The sequence below is a fragment of the Copadichromis virginalis genome, linkage group LG12 (genome assembly GCF_057382275.1).
Source record: "Copadichromis virginalis isolate Kocher_CV1m ecotype Utaka linkage group LG12, C_Virginalis_male_GT1.1, whole genome shotgun sequence".
Taxonomy (NCBI): domain Eukaryota; kingdom Metazoa; phylum Chordata; class Actinopteri; order Cichliformes; family Cichlidae; genus Copadichromis; species Copadichromis virginalis.
In genome coordinates, this window is record NC_140629.1 from 1,252,277 (window position 1) to 1,273,368 (window position 21,092).

The following is a 21,092-nucleotide window of genomic DNA, read 5'->3' on the forward strand; positions in this document are numbered from 1 at the left end:
TCCCTTTTAACAGGAAGAAACCTCCAGCAGAACCAGGCTCAGGGAGGGGCGGGGCCATCTGCTGCGACCGGTTGGGGTGAGAGAAGGAAGACAGGATAAAGACATGCTGTGGAAGAGAGACGGAGGTTTTCAAATTGTCTAAGACCTAAACTACCATCTTTTCTGAAACCCAAATAAGTGTTTGTTGTCTAGACCAGTGTTTTCCATCCACTGTGCCATGGCACATATGTGTGCCGTGAGAAAGATTATCTGGTTTCACCTGATTGGTACTCTACCATATTTTAGATCTCACCCTGGGTCAAGATAAGATAAGATAAGATAAGATAAGATAACCTTTATTAGTCCCACACGTGGGAAATTTGTTTTGTCACAGCAGGAAGTGGACAGTGCAAAAGTTATGAGGCAAAAATTAGAATACAATAAGAATAAATACAGTACACAACTGTACAGAATAGAATAAAATAAAATACTATATACAGTAGAATAAAATAAAATAAATATACAATAAGATAAAAATAGAATACAAATACAAATACTATATACAACTGAGTAAAAATACAACAATGACAGAAAGGATTATTGCACTTAGTATTATTGCACATGTGTGGATGTGTGTGCTTGATCAGTTAAAGTCTTTATTATGGAGTCTGACAGCAGTGGGGAGGAAAGACCTGCGAAATCTCTCCGTCCCACACCGTGGGTGCCGCAGTCTCCCACTGAAGGAGCTGCTCAGTGCTGTCACAGTCTGCTGCATGGGGTGGGAGATGTTGTCCATCAGGGATGACAGCTTAGCCGCCGTTCTCCTGTCACTCACCACCTCCACTGGGTCCAGAGGGCATCCTAGAACAGAGCTGGCCCTTCGGATCACCCTGTTCAGTCTCTTCCTGTCCCCAGCAGAGATGCTGCCGCCCCAGCAGACCACACCATAAAAGATAGCAGAAGCCACAACAGAGTCATAGAAGGTCTTCAGGAGTGGGCCCTCCACTCCAAACGACCTGAGTCTCCGCAGCAGGTACAGCCTGCTCTGCCCTTTCCTGTAGAGTGCGTCTGAGTTATGAGTCCAGTCCAGTCTATTGTTCAGATGAACACCAAGGTACCTGTAGCTGTCCACAGCCTCAATGTCCATACCTTGGATGTTCAGTGGTTGCAGTGGAGGATGTTTGTGCCGGTGGAAGTCTACCACCAGCTCCTTGGTTTCACTGGCGTTGATCTGGAGGTAGTTCAGCTGGCACCAGTCCACAAAGTCTTGGGTCAGACCTCTGTACTCCTTGTCGTCCCCATCAGTGATGAGGCCGACTATTGCAGAGTCATCAGAGAACTTCTGCAGGAAGCACTGGGTGGAATTGTGGGAGAAGTCTGCAGTGTAGATGGTGAAGAGGAACGGAGCCAGAACCGTTCCCTGTGGGGCCCCCGTACTGCAGACGACCCTGTCCGACACACAGCCCTGAGTCCTCACATACTGTGGTCGGTCGGTGAGGTAGTCCAGGATCCAGGTAGTGAGGTGATGGTCCACTCCAGAGTTCACCAGCTTGTCCTTTAGAACCGAGGGAAGAATAGTGTTGAAGGCACTGGAGAAATCAAAGAACATGATTCTCACAGTGCTTCCAGCGGTCTCCAGGTGAGCGAGGGAACGATGTAGGAGGTGAATGACGACATCATCCGCTCCAATGCCAGGCTGGTAGGCAAACTGAAGTGGGTCCAGTGATGAGCTTATTAGGCGCCGAAGCTGAGCCAGGACCAACCGCTCCAGGGTCTTCATCAGGTGGGATGTCAGAGCCACCGGCCTGTAGCTGTTGAGGTCCTTGGGGCTTGAAGTCTTTGGCACTGGTACAACACAGGAGGTTTTCCAGAGCTGTGGGACTCTTCCCAACCTCAGGCTCAGGTTGAAGAGGTGCTCCATCACCCCACACAGTTGGTCCGCGCAGGACCTGACGACCCTCGAGCTGATGCCATCTGGACCCGCTGCCTTCTTGCCATTAATCCTCCTCAGTTCCCTCCTAACCTGGGTGGTTGAGAGAGACAGGCTGGAGCCTTGTGTTGAGTGTGTATTGGATGCTGTTGTTGGGGGTGGGGAGGAGTGAGCAGGGTGAATAGAGGAGGTGTGAAGTGTCAGAGGTGGAACAGCAGCAGTGGGGGTGGGTGAGTCTGCAGCCGATGTTGCAGACTGCCTCATGGCTGAGTCAAATCTGTTGAAGAAATGATTCAGTTCATTTGCCCATCTCACATCCCTCCCAGGCAGAGAGTTCTGCTGTTTGTGGCCCGAGATGGTTCTGAGGCCTCTCCAGACTTCACCAACGTTGTTTTGTTGAAGCTGGTTCTCCATCTTCTGCCTGTAGCTGTCCTTCCCATTCCTTATCAGTCCCCTCAACTCTCTCTGCACCCTTTTCAACTCCTCTTTGTCTCTGGATTTGAAGGCCCTCCTCTTCTGCTTGAGGACGGTTTTAATTTCTGGGGTAATCCAAGGTTTGTTGTTGGAGAAACACCGTACAGTCCTGGTAGGTACAGTGTTATCCACACAGAAGTTTATATAGTCAGTAATGCATGTAGTAAGGCTGTCGATGTCCTCACCGTGGTCATCACAAATCACCTCCCACACAGTCGACTCAAAACAATCCTTAAGAGCCTCCTCGCTCTCCTCTGACCATCTCTGCACTGTGCGGGTGGCTGGTGGCTCCCTGCGCACTAAGGGCTCATACACAGGGACAAGGTGCACCAGGTTGTGATCAGATCTGCCCAGGGGAGGGAGAGGTGATGAACTGTATGCCTCTTCTGCATTGGCATACAGTAAGTCCAGTGTTTTATTGACTCTGGTTGGGCAGGTCACATACTGGGTGAAGGTGGGCAGTGTGGAGTCCAGTGAGGCATGATTGAAGTGCCCTGATATTATGAGAAGGGCTCTCGGTGATTGTGTTTGCAGTCTGCTGACCACAGAGTGGAGAGAGTCACAGGCTGCATCCGCGTTGGCCGAGGGGGGGACATACGCTGTTATCGCGATAACATGCGAGAACTCCCGGGGCAGGTAGTACGGACGCATGCTAACGGCTAACAGCTCAATGTCTCTGCTGCAGAGTTGCTCTTTTACAGTGATGTAAAACACCCCTGAATCAAATGATTAGTTCATTACCAGGTCTCTGGAGAACTTCAGGAAATGTTGAGGAGGTCACTTAGCCATTTAAATTAGCTGTGTTGGATCAAGAACACATCTAAAACCTGCAGGACACCGTCCCGCGAGGCCTGGAGTTGGACAACCCTGCTCCAAGCGAACAGGCAGAACAATTACATTCTCTTCCACTAGAGGGAAGTACAACTTCTTGCTCCAATTAAATAGGTTGCCAACTGCCAGTAAAACAGAAGACAAAGAAGAAATTGCATAAAAGTCATCTTGTGAGTGAGACAACGCAGTGCTTATTAGCAGTAGATATTTGAAAAGAAAAAGTAGTCAATCTGACCTGGGTCCTGGAGAAAATTCCAAACTAGTGATGGGATTTCCGGCTCTTTTTGGAGAACCGGCTCTTTTGGTTCGGCTCATTAAAAAGAGTCGGCTCTTTCGGCTCCGAACCGGCTCTTCAGGTTATTTTGTTGCTTTAATTAATTAATTATTAACAATAATATAACATTATGCACGAAAGGAATTACTAATGTATTTATATATGTTTATATATAAAAATATGCGGTGGCCCCTAGAGACAAAGCACGTACAAACTCCAAAACACATTTCTAGCGTTAACTGAACTTCCACAACAGAGCTACCTAGATCATTAAATTACACAATCGAAAGCATGCGTGTATTGTTTGTGTATTTATACACAGGCACTCATATATATATTCAAATAATTAAAAAAAATGTTTACCTGTTACTACCACACACCAAATCCGGTCGTTGGTACTTTCTGGCTTGTGTAGCCACTAGGTAACAAAAGCTCAACACTGCCCCTAGCATCCTGGAGGACTTCTGTTGTGTTTTGTATGTGTTTTGAGTTTTTATGTGCTTCTGAGTTTTTACGTGTTTTGAAGTTTTTACGTGTTTTGGAGTTTGGACGTGTTTTGTCTGTAGGGGCCACCGTAAATATACTTTTATTTATTCACTCCACATAAAATGTAATAAATAAATCATATAATACAAAAACCAACTATTTACATTTCAACTTTTAACTATTTACATTTTCAGCTTTTTCCTTTGAAAACAAATTTAAAGTGAAACAACACAAAACACTGCAAACCACAACACAATTAAATATAAATATGAAAAAATATAAAACAAAAAGAAGATGCACATTCTCTGTCATATGGACCTGCATGAATAAACTTTCTGAATCCTTTATCATCCGCATCTGAAAATAGTTGTGGATGATTACTATACCTTTCTAATGTGACGTTGTTGTCCCCGGCTCTCTTTCTCTCTCTCTGTCTCCCGCTCTGTTCCTGTGCTACTGCGAGACTTGTGCTTTCCCAGTGCTAAGCACAAGGCTGACGTGCGGAGTGGAGTGGAAAAAAAGTGTGAGAGAGAGGGTGAGAGAAAGAAAAAAAAAACCCACGGCTCACGTCGTTCACTTCAAAAAGTTGGCTCTAAGAGCCGTTTCGTTCGCGACCGACGCACCACTATTCCAAACAGGATGAAGGCCCTAGCATGAGTAGTGGTCAAAAGAAGGCAAAAAAGATATACTGCGGACAAACTGAGCCAACTCTGCTGAACCTGGTGTGCGGGGAAAAATTATCAACATGCTTTTTGTGACATTTTTGTTTGCTGGTGTGCTGTGTGATTTTCCTAATGTGAAATATGTGTCGTGTCTCCAAAAGGTTGGGAAACACTGGTCTAAACTGAATCAAAAAGTAGAGGGAAAGAAAAGGAAAAGAAATAAGATCTCTTAAAAATATCATTAAACACAAAGCACTCAACTTGTTTTTTAATCACCTTTTAGCAGAAAACGTTCAATTTCTTTCTTTTTGCATTGTATGTTGTAGGTCCCATAGAATATTATTTCCCATGTGTTCATATGCATTTGCCATAAAACCTGCCTAATGATAAGTTCTGTTACATCACTGGAATTTACTTCCGTTTGCTGCTTATCTCGTTTCACTAAACAACAGTAAGTCACTTCTTGTCCTCTTCTTTGTCAAAGAAACATATTGTCAGTCGGTATGATATCAAATAGTTTTATAACTTTAAATTTACTATGAAATGTGATAAACCTGCTCCATCATTGTCTTGTATTATTTGGCCTTTGAATGCTCATAAAGAATTCAATATCACTTTTTATTCTCATTATTCATTATTTGCATGTTATTAAACAAAACAATGTTGATGACATTTCAGACAAACCAAAAGTTTAATGACGTAGGATAAACTGTATTCCTATCACAACGTATACTCTAATTAAAATAATATCAACATTAACACTGGCTTATAAAGAATTCCCTATATTTGTATTATAAGTGATACGTGAGAAGTATTTGTAGGGTACAACTGAACTATTATTGTAGTAAAAGTATGCTTTAGAAATAATCATAACAAGAAAATACAAACTTATTATAAATTCAAAATTGAGCGAAATATGTAACATAATAGATGTTATAATTTACAAGAAATAAATTAAACACACCGCGTTCAATGTTCAGTCATCCTAAACAACCACATGCCAGGAGTCATTATAATAATATTACACACAGATTAAAAAAAATAACCCAGTGCTTAAGAATAAAATTGTTTTTGTTTGCTTTTTTTAACGAAATGATAAACAATAAATCAGTTCTTGCTGAAATGATTTTCCCCTGCGTACAACCTCAACAAGTAAGCTAGCAACCTTATCTATAGATCTCTTTATTAAACAGCCTGTAGAAAAGAGCTTATTTATGTTACTAAAAACCACGACTGTACTAATATAAATAAACCACTAACTAATTAATGAATGTCTCAACAATACGCCCTTAATAACAATAACTTACTTCTAATAACTTATTCTTGTTTGGCAAAAAACTTGGCCTTGGTGATCATGTGCTGTTGGGCTCCTGTCCAGATTTGTGTTTACGGACATCAGTTCATTGAAAGTGAGACAAGTGTCAAAAATATCAGGTCGCCTTTCTCTTCTCTTTGCAATTTATTTACAGCCTCAAAGGCGATGTAGACACACAGAATGAAAGAGAGCACAGAGGAGAACAGCAGGGATGCTGAAAGTAAGTAAATATGAATAAAGTATTGTTTTTACTACTTTGGGTTTTGGGGCTGAGTGTACTCTGTCATCTCACTTTCACTTTCACGTGTCTCTTTATGAACCAGAACAGTGTTTCAAAGGTAAGGACTCGTGAAATGTCATGTATGAGACGCTTGTATTGCAAGACACAGACAGGAAGTGTGAAGTGATTCTCTGCAATTATGCTTTTATACACATCTTTACACAGAAAATATTGTTTACTGCTATATTAAAGTTTCATAAAGAACCAGTAATAAAAATGCAACGTAAAGTACACATTATCAGTAAAAATATCTTTAGTATCTTTTCAGGTGGTGAATTAATTATATGAGGAATTTTTCAAATAAAATTATTTAAAAGAAAACAATCATTAGAAATCAGCATGATTAGAAAACTGATGGAGCATGATTTGTATGGAGGCTACCAGACTGCAGCAATGTTGTAATGGACTGAAAACCTTACAGTATCTGTAGCTCAAGATCAGTAGCTTATCACCTATTGATATAGATCGAGTCTATACCCCTGTAGCTCTGTTATATCCTTAAAGTGTTAAGATGACATTTAGGTTTACTACATGTATACACTGTTTTTAAAACTGCAAGGTAAAAATAGATCTCAACAACTCTGCTAGTAGTGCATGCCAATATAGTGTTAAATATGCCGTCTGTTTTGAATTATTCACAGTTATTAGTTAGAATGGTGTGAATAATAATAATAATAATAATAATAATAATAATAATAATAATAATAATAATAATAATAATAATAATAATAATAACAGATGCCTAGAAAAACCTCAAAGAACATTGTGGCCAAATATCATGAAACACCAATACAATCATTTACCTTTGTGTGGGGGAAAATCCAAGTGAGTGGTGCTTTGTGACTGTTACAGCTGTCCTGAGTTATAAGTCAAAACATCAAAGGACACAAAAACGAGTGTCTCATGATTAACACTGTGGGTCTACTGACAGCCACTGCAAAGTCTTTGGTCACATGTGCGATTCTCCATGGACTGTGTCAGCCTCTCATTATGCTGCTGAGAAGTTTGACCTAATGGAGTCTTCTCGTAGCTGACGATGCTTCCCAGAGTCACATTCTTCGCCGTGTGTGCGACGCTCAATGGTAATTCTGTAGTTTTTTCTGCACAAGAAGGATTCAAAATAAAGTAGAAAACGATGTCTTTCAATATGTTTGTTTTTCCTCTACAACTTTTACTTTAATTCCTCTCTTTCACCATTAAATCATACTCAGCAAAGTCATGGAGACCTCTGAAAGCAGGGGCTAAAGTTAAAACGCTATAACATGCAAAATAAATCAGGAAAATCTAATATGAAAGTCCTTCACTTGAGTGTTTGATGATGTGACTGCTGATTAACTCTGAAGTTTTCATTTCTTCTTAATTTCAGTAAGTAAACCAGTTTTGAGTCAGTAAGGTTTCATTTGAGATATAATTCCTGAAGTGTACATAGTTTTTATCCAAGGCAAAATTACACCAGAACATGCCACTGTCCAGAAGAGCTGACTACATAGTTTTTTACCTGAAAAAGTAGAACGCTACGAGGATCACAGCCCCCAGAACAGCTCCGACTATGACTCCAGTCAAAGCTGACACTCCTAGTCCACCTGTTTGGACGAGCACTCATTAGTGAAAACAAACACTGCACCAAAATATTGTTCATCAATGTCACACGTGTCATTAACATACATTTACAGGGTGTGTCTGATTTATCGGTTTTCTCAGGGTGGTCTTTATCCCCTCCTTTCAGAGTGAAATGCTCAGTGTTGAATGCTGGCAACAGCTGAAAAGTCCCATTTACACCAAAGTAATTGGCCACCACCTGTAAATGAGTCAGATTGTTGTTGTTATTAAGCTGCACAACACATTCCCAATACGAAGCCTGTTAGAGATCTTAGAGCTTCTTCTTACCTCATAGGTTCCTGCTTCAACATTTATCATGGTCATCAAAGAGAAATCTCCATTTCTATCACCATTGGCATCTATAGACACTTGGCCAGCAATTCCTGCAACCCATTATGAAGCAGCATTATTTGACTACAATCCCAGAAATGTAGAGGGAAAGATACCTCACTACCTCATAGTGCATGAAAAGGTTTTTGTTTTGTTTTCCTTTTTGGCATATTTGTCACGTTTACATCTTTCAGATCACAAAATAAATTGTAGTACTAAACAAAGATTTTAAATAATCTTCCCAGGAGTGACTAACCTACCAAAATTATTCCAAAAGTGCATCGACATCTCCTCCAGGAGGTCACAAAAGAACCTAGAACAACATCTAAGGAACTGCAGGCCTTCATTGCCTCACTTAAGGTCAGAGTTCATTATTCAACAAGACGCAGAGCAAAAATGGCATCCATGGGAGAGTTCCAAGGAGAAACCAAAAACAACACAAAGGCTCATCTCACCAACAAGTATCCTGATGATCCCCAACACGTTTGGGAAAATACTATGTGGACTGACAACCAATGTTCCCTCTGCTGGCACGTCTCTGTGTTGCGCACAAAAAAAAATCTAACCTGAACTGAAATTAAGATTAAAACTTTAACAATTCTGTTCTGCATGTTAGTCAGTGACTGGCTGCTCCCGTATGGGATCAGAACGATGCCACCTTATCCCACAGTCCAGCCAATGATGCGATTCACATTCTAATCAACGTGGTTGACAGGCTGTGACAGCGTCCTTATGTGCCGACACCGGTGTTTTAGCAAAGCGGCTGATGTGGAGTGAAGCCACGTTAATGACAACGTGGACAACCATTGGAGATGTGAGCAGGACAGACGAACAACTGACGGACAAAGTGTGGACTTTATACCAGTTTTTAAATTGTGTTGATCGGCCACGTAAAACCAGAGTTATGATAAAATATCTGCAATGTTTGTTTTTCTTCCTGAATACTGTCGTTGTTTATATTTACTGCAGGAAGAAACGGTAAAAACGGCGTTTTATAAGGAAAACGCTCGAAAGCCTGTGAGCAAAGACAACACCAAACCCCTCCCCCAGCCTGTGTGTCAGAACAATGAGGCGACTGCTGAGTGTTACAGGTGTTACAGCAGTGATACATCTGCTGCTGTCAGGCCTGCAGGTATCAGGCTGTTGTTCTCCTTCATCTCATAGTGGACAAATTATTTTTTGGAGCGGCACAAATAATTTGTGTGGCATCAGATTTGATGCAGAACAGCTGATTGTTCTGTAAATAGTTTGAAATGTTTGTTTAAAAAACGCTTTGGCTGCATTTTTAGGTAAAAGCTGCAAAAAACTCTGTTTGCAAAACTCAGTTACTTTTTTGAAGAAGTAACTATATAATTAATTGCCCAACATTGGTCATTATTTACTGTATTTTGCAGACAGAGAGTTACAGACTCTCTCCCAGACCACAGACTCATAATACAAGTCAGAGCAAAAAAAATAAAAAAGAAGGTTGTGTTTTCAAAATTGGAGTTCAAGTTATTTTTACGTCCAATAGTGTTAACATGCTGCAGGTCATGAACAAGAATTTTTTTGTAAGTGGGCTAAAGCAGTTAATTAAAAGTAGTCTAACATAAAGTTGGTTCAAAAACTGCTTCTCAGATTTGTTAGTTTTCTAGAGAGCAAATGATTTCAGAGCGATCATTATCATTTTGCACAGTACCTGCAGAGTCATCAGTCACTGTATTTTCTGTACAATGGTATATTAATGTCAGTGTTAATTCCACGTCAGCCTGATGTTTTTTTACTCCTTTGCATCAGTGGCATTTAAAAGTTCATTCTTCATTGCTCTTGTTTTGTCGATGTGCAGATGTTGCTTTAGAGTTAAGCAAATATGAAGTCTGCAAGTTTATATTTGATCATATACAAAATAACATCAGACTAAATGATGGTCACATAACACCATCTCGTGTGTTTACCTTCGAACGTTCTGTTCCACATACGTGAGGTGATCTCTGTTCCATTCTTCTTGCTGTACCCATTTTTCATGGCTTCATGCAAGGCGATGGTATACAGTAACAGGGCATCATGGAACCCCTCCACAAACATGTTGACCTGACATGAAACAAATTCATGAAGTGACTGTGCTGTTCACATAATCACGATGGCTTTTTAGGACAGATGTCACGATGCTTTGCATACATTTATCTTTTGAAGAACTGACAGAATATATTATCAATTTACTCAATATGCAAATGGTAAATGGACTGATTCTTATATAGAGCTTCTCTCCCACAGTACTCAAAGCTTAATACAACACACAACATTCACACAGCACTTTCTTCTTTGATTTTAAGTGCTTACTAAACTAACATTCATACTCCGATGGACACATCGGAGAGAAACTTAATGTCTTGCCCAAGGATAGTTGACATGCAGACTAGGGGGAGCCAGGGATCGAACCACGAACCTTCTGATCAGAATCTACCTTCTGAGATACAGCCAGACAAAGAGACTAAGTGTAAGTTTCTTGATGCGTGCACAATCATCCAGGTAAGTACATCCCAAAAAGTTGATTCTGTTCATCTGCATCTGTTTTCAGTGGGAAAAACGTTCCATCACTCATCCAAGTGACTTCTCCAGTGACTGAAACCAGCCCACTGAATGAACAGTGGACTATAGTTTCATTCGTTGTGCAAATGTCCTGTTTATAAGGTTGGAAACCTGCAGTCAGCTGAGACTAAAGAAGTCACCTGCATGAGTGTTGAAACGTTTTTCCCACTGAAAACATCCAATTATTTCTCTTGGTGGTTTTATTATGTAGTCTTAATCTACTTTTAGAACCTCTACAAAGTATCCCATTTTAGGAATTTTCTGTAGTTTAAATAGCACTGCGATGTAAAACACATTTGCTTCTGCTAGTCTCTGAAAGAAGTGGTACACACCATTGTATGAAATCTTGCTGCCCCTGGGGCTAAAACTGGGATTCTGACAGGCTCCATAAGTGAGTTAATTCCCACAGACTCCCATGATATCATGGTCCTTGGTCTTTGTCCAAGTATCTTTAGTTTTATTCTGGACTTATGTCTTAGAAAGTTATTAGATAATGAAGGTTCTAATTCCTAAATATGTTATTTTTACTGCATGAGTTTGTTATTTATAGTTCTTGATTTTTGCTGCTTTATTTTAGTTCCTCTTTTGTGTCCAGTCTGTCTCATCTCTGTGTTCCAGTCTCCAGTGTTGCTGATGGCCCGACAATCAGCTGCAGAAAAGAACAAAGTTATAACATACAAAGGTTGAAGTGAGAGTCCACTGCAGCCTGTCTGTACTGTTCATGTTGTATATTCTTCATGTGGCTTTTTTTTTGTTGTTGTCATTTTTGGCACAATTTGTTGTTTTTTTTACTTTTTCCCAATTTGAACTTCCCTAAAACCTCTGACATATATGGAAATAATGCTTGGGGTTTTACTCACCAGTTTGACGTTGTACTTGCTCTGAGGGGGTCGTCTAATTGTTGGGGTTATCTGTATTATTGTAGGATCTTTACCTAGACGGGTTTTTTGTTGTGGTTTGACACTATATAAATCAAACTGAATTGGAATAATCTTAACAGCAGTTTTAGTGTGAGCTAATATGCTAAACTGCTATTTTTAACACTAGTCATATATTATTCTAACCCTGGAAAAGTCCTGTAAGGTTCCAGTTATCACACATATTTTTTTAGTTCTGTTCACTTGACCCTCCAAAATCACTACCTAAACCATGAGGCAAACATATCAGCATTTACGCTCAGTTTTCTTATGCCGTACACTTCTTTATTTTAGTCTGATATTGATAGACATACTTACATTTTCACAGTCGTTGCAGTCATGAAGCCCTACTTTTTCAAAAGGCATTTTCATTTCTATGGAGAAGTTCTCAAACTCAGGCTTGACAGTTCTCAGAAGAGTCACAGTGTTCAGAGCAGCGTAGGCTTGCCTTGCATCGTTGTCGTATTCATCACCTCTCTTCCATGAGCCATTGCCTAGAATTTAAGTTTCCAGGGACAAAAAAAAACTACATTTACCAAATAATTTACAAATGTAATGCTTTGCTTGTTACATAGAGCATACATTTACACACAAACCCCATCAAATTAAACCTGTGAAGTAGAACTAAGAACTACTGAGTCTTTCTTTAATCGTTTCACATCTACTGATGCCTCACAAAGAAGAGAACTTGTGCTAGATCAATAAAATTGAATTAAAGTGAACTAAAGTAGTCTGCAATTATTCTAATTTGAATGAATTAAATGGGTAATGTCACTAATATCCATCCATCTATCCATTTTCTTCCACTAATCCAAGGCTGGGTCGCTTGGTCAGCGGCCTAAGCAGAGAAGCCCAGACCTCCCTCTTCCTGGCCACCTCCAGCTCGTCCGAGGGAACAACAAGGCATTCCCAGGCCAGCCAAGAGATACAATCTCTCCAGCCTGTCTTGGATCCCCCACAGGGCTTCCTCCTGTGAGACATGCCTGGACCACCTCAAACAGAAGGCACCCAGGAGGCATCCTTGTCAAATTTCCAAACCACCTCAACTAGTTCTTTTTGATGTGGAGTAGCAGCGGCTCCTCACCCTATCTCTAAGGGAGAGGTAACTCGTCCCTGACCCGGAGCCTCATGAACGCAACGACCACTTCGGACTAAATGATGTTGTTTTTGTGCTTTTTATCACACACACATTTACACATCAAGTTACTTTTTGCACAATGCTCCGTCTTTATGTAGTCCTGTGTTGATTGTCTGTTGTATGTAGCACCATGGCTTCGGAGGAACGCTTCACTGTGTACACATGGTTTTACTGACAATAAAGCCACTTGACTTGACTTGAGTGGGCACTCCATCATTTTCCGTCTGAGGACCATGGCCTCAGATTGGAGGTGCTGATTCTCATTCCCTCACGTATCCACGAGAGGATAAAGAGCTGGACCAGTATTCTCTGACGGGAAAGAAAACTGCATTGTTTCTCCTGTATCCGAGGTTCGACTAACAGACGTAATCTCCTTTCCAGCACCGTGACATAGACTTTCCCGGAGAGGCTGAAGAGTGTGATCAACGTATAGTTTCAGCACACCCTCCAGTCCGTCTTCTAAAAGATGGGAACCACCACCCTGGTCTGCCAGTCCAAAGGTACCACTCCTGATCGCCATCGTAGAGGTGTGTCAACCAAGACAGCTTTACAACGTCCAGTTGAAGTCAGCAGTGCTCCACCAGCACTTGTACCCCTCCTGAGTCGCCTGAGTTTGCCAGAAACTCTTCAAGGCAGTCCACAAGTCTTTTTCCATTGCCTCTCTAAACTCTTCCCACACCTGAGTTTTTGGTTCAGTCATTGCCCGAACTGTGTTCCTCTTGGCTTGTCAGTACCTGCCTCTGAAGTCCCACAGGCTAACCAAGCCCGATAGGACTCCTCCTTCGGCCCAATGGCTCCCTTCACCTTTGTCCACCTGGTTTGGCGATTACCACCACGCAGGCACCAACCACCTTACTTAACTGGTACACACTTTAACAAACCTTGACAGACAATGCCAGTGCTTTCTAATAATTATTTACCTTAAATATGTATGTTAGACACATTTAAGGTAATGGATGTTAACTTACCATAAGAAGAGGCATTAAAGAGTTCAACATTAAAGAATATGCATTTGCCAGTTGTCATCTGTCGTTTGTGTGCAGCCAGCATGATCTCTCTTATTTTTTCTGCTCCCATGCACATAATCACCACTGCAGAGAAAATCAGACAGAGACAAAAAGTCATTTAATAGGCTCATCAGTTTATTTGGACACAATAAGTTATGAAAAGGGAAAATTAATTTAGGTAAGCTTTAGTGTAATTTACGTTAAAAGATAACCCAAGCTCCACAAATAATAGTGAAAATAATAACAATTCAGTCGGATTCACAGTCGGGTGGGTGGTGTGGTTTTGCCACACTTGTATACATTTTTCACACAGTCATCAAATAATCGTAGTTCCTGACAGATTTTCATTCCAAGCACATCAGATATTTAATGCATGTAATTTACTGTGTAGCCAGTTACAATCTTTCTCGATGTGCAGGTTAGTGCTCCACAATAGCATCGAACCCCACATGTCCCAGATGTAATTCTTTTTTGAGGAGCATATCATGTTAATCAAATTCTAACACACATACCTCACATAGCTTCAAATGATGAAAAGAACCATCAAAGTGAAAACAGTAAGAAATTTACTACAAGCCTATCTCCAGCACAGCTGCTGATAATTATTACTGTAAGCATCAGGCCTGATGTGCACGTATACACAGAGCGCTCTGTGGACTATTTCCAACACAAAATGTAACCAGTGGATGTGTGGTGTGTAATCCTGGATGCACGTCACTCTGATTAGAGCCTGCAGATGGAGCAGATACTGGACCAGCTGCCGTCAGAGACAGCTGGCTAAAGCTAATCAGCTGATGGACTCCATGCAGTGTGCTGCTTTTGGGCCACATTGGCACAATCAGTGCTGTTACTTAAACTGTATATTTTCAGTTTAATCAGTCATGTTAGTCAGACACCGTCCTCACATCTGATGGAGCAGATAAGCTTTTAACTTAATCAAGCTGTCTGTACAGAGTGCATCATGACTCATATTTCATTTCAAAATGTGATTCGATCTTCAAGATTAAGAACTTACTGATCCTGCTGGGCTGCTTGATGTCGCTGCACAACAGACTAAGCATTTAGGTACACACTAATGAACTGTAAGGAAAAGATTCATTACAGCAGCCCAGCTTCTTCCATTTCCCAGTATTTGGTGTTCATATGGAGATGTGGACAGGGGCCAGCATGGTACCAGCTGAGCATGCCTGAGAACACATCCTAAAGAGGAAGGTGCTCAAGAGGTATGTTGATCAGATACTGAACTGCACAGCTGACTCATATCAACACAAACAACCAAGTTGTCTCCAGATGTACAAGCTCCTGTTTCTAAGATGGAGTTAATACACTACATAGATGAAACCTATATTTCGTAACCTTTATATACTTAATATAATGTGTTGGTTTACCACCTCAATCACTGCCAGGGGCTTGGACTGTAGAACAACCAGGAAAACACGCAACACATCAACTACACATTTAAATAGTGCTTTTCTACTCTTGCTGAGCACTCGGAGCATTAAGAAGCTGTGTACCGATGAAACACAGTCAAAGCTAGGTGCAGGTTCACTGTTCACTGTGTCTTTCTCAGGAACAACACTCCAAGACTCCTGCACTTAGGGACACACCTCACTTGCTTTTACTGTATGTAACTGTATCCACTGCCACTCATTGTCATTTGATCAACATTATTGGATTATTATTATAATTATTATTGGATGTTTCAAGTTCTGTTGAGTAGTGGACTTCTATAAAATTGAAACTGGTACTGGTGCTTTTCTCCAAAGCACTTTCTAGTAAAAGTCTTATTCGTCCAGTCTCACACGCTTTCATACCAGGACTTTAGTCTAAAACTAAAACAGCTGCACTGGAGGCAACTTATCTCTTGAAGGCAACTTCAGCATCTTGTCTCGGAGGAGCCAGCGATCCTTCTTTCACAACCAAAGTAGTTGCATTGTGCAGACCATTACAATGCAGAGTTTATATGAGTCCTACATTGTTTCACTTGTTATAAGAAGTACCAGCTGCTTGGTGGCCTGACACACTAATATGCCCTGAGAAAAAAGAGACATGTGTGTAAGCAGTAAACCATAACAAGCTGATTAGAGGACGTTTAAGTTTAAACACAACACAACTGTGTCTTTTTCCCTTTTGCTCTTTGGAAAAGCTGTGATGTCCGTGGCACGGGTAAGCACATGCTTTGGTAGACTGGTGCTGAAATGGGAGTCGTATATGTCAGTGCTAGAAATGGACCACACTACGTTTTTTACAGTTTGATTCACTGCAAGTCAGGATCAGTGCTGGATTTGTATTTTTCTCAAAAGAAGAAAGCTTTACACACATACAGTGTGGAGACATTATTGTAGCATCTTTAACTTCAAATATAAAACGTCTTGATCCTGTTGTGATTTGGTGCTGTACAAACTGAACTGAGACATGCTCAGGAGATGCTGGTTCTCTTTGGATGCACTTTCATGTGTAACTTAATCTCAGCGAATAGATGAACAAATACAGATGCAGCTTCTTCTCATCTGTCCACGCTGTCCAGTGCATTTGTTCAAGCTCCAAAACGAACTCTGGAGTTAAAGTTAAAGTGCAGAAAAAGTCACTAAACTATGAGTGAAACAGCAACAGCACTTTGTGAGCAAGTGTGCACACTTTATTCACACTTGTGGAATACTGATTTAATATAAAATTAAATTATTTTACATTTGACTGGTCTTCACACTCCAACACGCTGGGAGTCGGTGTTTCTCGAATGCCTTTGAAGTAAAAACTGACCACTTTTCAAATTGTAATTGTAAAATTTTTATTATTATTATTCAATTCAACAATGCAAAGTCCTCGAAAACTAGGAAAAAAAATTAATCAAATTAATAGAGTTCATATAAAGCACCCTGATTTGCATATTAATTGCAGGAATTTAAAGATAATCATCTGAAGAATTTAAGAAATCCATGTTAGTAAAGAGACTCCTCACTGCTCTGTAGACCGCAGAGCCTTTTCTGTTTACTTTAAATATTTAATGATCAAAATGAATGAAGTGAGCCGAGGAGGAAAAAGTCAAATGTAACGAAGGATTTTGCTGGGTTGTATAAAAGGGTTTTTTTCCCCTCTGGTGTCCCAGTGATTAAAAATAAATAAACCAACAAACACATGGCTGCACAAACAAGGCTTGCAATTGAAAAACAGTAACCCCAGCGCCCCGTCTAATAAGGAAGATTCAGAGTCTCGCTGGAACATTCCTCACAACTCTGTCACTTAAACACACCTCCTGAAATATCCCTTGAGTCAGTGGGACAAACTTCACCTCAGTACTGCCAGCACTGTAGCACCCTTTAATTACACTGGGCTCTACACACTACTGGCCCTGTATATGCTCTGCAAGCCATTCCACGGGGCAGCGCTTGCAGCCAGCAATATTTCAAAACTTCTGGATTTTCCTTTTTGCTGGAGCGCTGATGCTCGTTACAAATGAACTCAGGAATGGGCCAGCACATGGAGCACTTACTGAGTGCCCACACTGTATTTCAGATGCCCTGTTTCGCCTGTTAGCTTTCGAAATATAACATAGTCAAAATGGGCAGAGGCAAATTGCAATGCCATTTCCATAAAACAACAAGCAGTGATGTTGGATGTGCTTGTCAGACAGGTGAACGGGATAAGGAAAAGAAAGGAGGGTGGAAATTAAATATGTATATGTAGGTCAGTTAAACAGAGTCCTTAAGATACAGAAATCAATATTTATTTCCTGACTAACTGTTTCTCCTTATTATTATAGTCCTGGGGTACATATCACTGTCTGAATCTTGCAGCCTGATTATCAAGTCACTTGTGGTCGCAGAGTCAAAGTGGATCTCGAGTCCTACCGGAGCCCTGGAGGAGTTCTGTCCTTCATACAGATTCAGGATCAGAGTGCAGGTCTCACATGGACTAACAGTGGAAATGAACCAATCACAAGAAAGGTGCTTTATTTTCAGTTTGTGTTAGAATCTTTATGATGTGATGTTACAAAATCATCTATAACAAATAGTTTGGGTTTTTTGTTTGCATATGTTGGGAGAAGCACATAGTTTTGAATTATTGGAGATAAATTATGAAAATTTCAGGGGCGGATCACGCCTCCAAACACGGCCCTTCCGTGTATTTTCTATATATGACCCGCACCCCCAGCCCAGTTCTACAAGCTGTTCGTTCGCGTTGATCCCCCCGTGTTCTCTCATTAGTACACGGGGGGATCTGCCAGGCCCGGGAGCTGCCGCCAGTCCCTATCGAGGACTTCGAACAACCGCAGCTCAATTCTTGATTAACCCTCTCAAGGCAGGTGTTGCCAATTTACAACAGTTAAAAACTAACAACCTGATTACCCCACATACATATTTTATGAGTTTTTTTTACTCAGAAGTACCACTGGAGGACTTGGTTGTGCATTAGCAACAAAAGGTTTAATTTGAGCATGAGAGCCATTTGCCTTTATATACTAAAACTAAGCTAAAACTAACCCCTGACCCTAACCCTACATCTTACATTGTAATTTTATTTGCATTTCAAACTGAGTATGAAACAATAAAGTTTTTCAGTTATCAGGAAAATCAAACTAAAGGATCAAATTCCAAATGACATCACCTCAAAAAACCAATCAAATCTGAGAAGCTGGATCGTCAGATTATAACGGGCAAAGCTGACGACAGCCTGAAACTGAAGCTGATAAACATGTGATTCACTGCCTTTAATATTCATGGTTTAAAAGCATAAATGAAGCCTTTAGAAAAATAATATTACTCTTCAAATCTGTGCTTCACGCTTCATTCAACATAGAAACATGACACCCAGCTTGACTTAAGGTTTTATTGTACAATATCAGCTCTGGGAATTTGGGACACGGTCTAAAGTAATAACCCAACATGTGGCTCTCAGTCAAACAGAGGAAACATATCAAATCTTTAAACTTTTACATTTGATGAAAATCTCATCTGTGTCTTATTTTTCAATGGCAACACATCTGAGAAAGCTGGAAGAGTATGAAGGAAACTGCATATGTCAACGTTTACCTGAAGTGGGTCTGAATCTAGTGTTGTATACCACAGCCACAGCTCTATCCATAATGCAATTACAAACACACAGGCACTGCTTTTTCCAGACCTGGTGGGGAGAAACTGATGGCTGATGACATATTATTAGTTGCCTACGGTAACCTGAACATGTAAAGAGGAGCAGATGGTGCCCAGGAGGAGTATTAATGTCATGGTAGTGTTTCAGTTTTTGTACTTCTCACCACCATTCCTAGAGGAACTGATGAGCTTGGACTGATGAGCTGAGACTGTAGTTAAGCTGTAACAGTGTATAAACCTTTTTACTCTAACAGTAAAGAAACATTATTTCCTTACTGTGTAGATGGATAAAAATACATAGTTAACATTTTTAGAAAAACACAAGAAACAATGTAGAACCAGGTTTGCAAGCTTTGTTTTAGAAAACACCTGTTCAGTCTCACGTGATAAAATATCTAACCATGGCGTAATTCCTATTAGCAACAAGAACAACAGGAGACACCCAGAGAGGAGGCAGCGTTTAGCATTTAGGATAATATTAGCATATGTTAATCACATAATTTAACACTGATAATTAATGTTATTGGTTACAGTTTTTTTCAGTCGCTAACAAGCGTTTGTCCAAACAGTTGTCACATTTGCAAAACTCTAAACACAATTAGCACAGCATCGGTCTGTTGTGGCCATACCATTCACACATTTCATGTCGTGTTCACCCAATATGCAGTCAGTGAACACATTTCCACAATGCTTACATTTTCTTAACAGACAAGCTATACCTCCCAACAAAATTATGGACTGTTTTTGTAGTATCTACGAATGTTAACACACAACATCCCACAATCGCAAAAACAATATTCCAAACCTTAGATACAGTATAAAAACCTCTGCCTCTGCAATGATATCAGTACAAAAACAATATCAATATCAAAAATATATCTCAGCTGATAATAAACAAACAATTGAATAATTGACACACAGCTGATTTATGTTGGGTAAATTGGGCCAACCACAGCTTCTTCCATTCTGGCTTAGACTCAGTGGGGTTTATAAGGCAAGACCTTGAGGAGTGATGTTTTTGGAAACAAAAAAAAGACAAACACTGTAATGTCTGATCGAGGAAGAGTAAGAGCAAGGGGCCCAGGGAGAAGAGAAGGCCCAAGGAGAGGGCAAGGTAGAGGTGTAAGAATGCGTGGTGGTGGCATTCCAAGGGCTGCAAGAACAGTAGTCAGTGATGAAATTCATGCCACTATCATTGACCATGTAATCAACCATGGTCTTTCACTAAGAGAGGCTGGTGAAAGAGTGCAGCCCAATTTGAGGCGGTCAACGGTTGCCTCCATTATACGCATCTTTCAACAAACCAACAGGTAAGTATTGCATTTTACATGGATTGTTTCTATTCTCACTTGACATGTCAATATGGTCATACAGTAATGCATATGTTGAATTTTCTGTCTTTCTAAAGAATGCAACGTCTTCCACCCTCTGGGGGAAGAGGAAAGCTCCTCAGTAATGATCAGGAGCTTGCCATTGTAGAAATGGTTACTGCAAATAATGCAATAAAACTGCGTGAAATTCAAACTAGAATTGTGGCGGACCATGAGATATTTGACAATATCGATAGAATCAGCCTCACAACCATTATGCGGACATTGTCCAAACACAGAGTGCGGATGAAGCAGCTCTACACTGTTCCCTTTGAGAGGAACAGAGAGAGGGTCAAGGAGCTACGACGACAATATGTCCAGGTATAGTGTATATTCAATCCAATGTCCAGTTCTATAAGCTTTGCACTTTGCAAGTAGGTAACCTAAACAATACTAGGTTACAGTACAGTATGGTATACAGTACTAACATGACTTACATAAACTTTGTTTCAGAGAGTTATGGAATTGGAGGCCAACCAGGCCCCTCATGAATTCATAGACATCGATGAGGCAGGATTCAATCTGGCCAAAAGGCGTCGACGTGGACGAAATGTAATTGGAAAAAGGGCCACAGTTGATGTGCCAGGACAGAGAGGGGCAAACATTACCATGTGTGCAGCAATTGCAAATGCAGGATTACTCCTTCACAGATGTCAGGTTGGACCCTATAATACAGAGCGCTTGCTTGCCTTTCTCAATGATCTCCACCAGCGCCTGGTTCCAGAGCAGGGTCAGGAGGGTGAAAACATGAGGACCTTTGTAATTACCTGGGACAATGTGGCTTTCCATCACTCGCAAGCAATAACAACATGGTTTGAAGTCCACCCAAGACTGGTAAGTCT

The 21,092-nt window shown here is 40.7% G+C and overlaps 1 protein-coding gene across 1 annotated transcript in view; it reads right to left on the reverse strand.

Annotated features, from left to right (window-relative positions):
* Positions 1-4,058: 4,058 nt before the first annotated feature.
* Positions 4,059-21,092, reverse strand: part of npr3 (natriuretic peptide receptor 3) — a 30,431-nt gene continuing 13,397 nt past the window's right edge. Inside the window, exons 3-9 of the mRNA XM_085474289.1 lie at positions 13,752-13,874; positions 11,964-12,139; positions 10,095-10,230; positions 8,119-8,213; positions 7,897-8,029; positions 7,730-7,814; positions 4,059-7,331 (exon numbers count right to left, since the gene is read on the reverse strand). Coding sequence (XP_085330415.1) covers positions 7,220-7,331; positions 7,730-7,814; positions 7,897-8,029; positions 8,119-8,213; positions 10,095-10,230; positions 11,964-12,139; positions 13,752-13,874 — 860 coding nt within the window. The 3' untranslated portion in view covers positions 4,059-7,219. The remainder of the gene's footprint in view (positions 7,332-7,729; positions 7,815-7,896; positions 8,030-8,118; positions 8,214-10,094; positions 10,231-11,963; positions 12,140-13,751; positions 13,875-21,092) is intronic.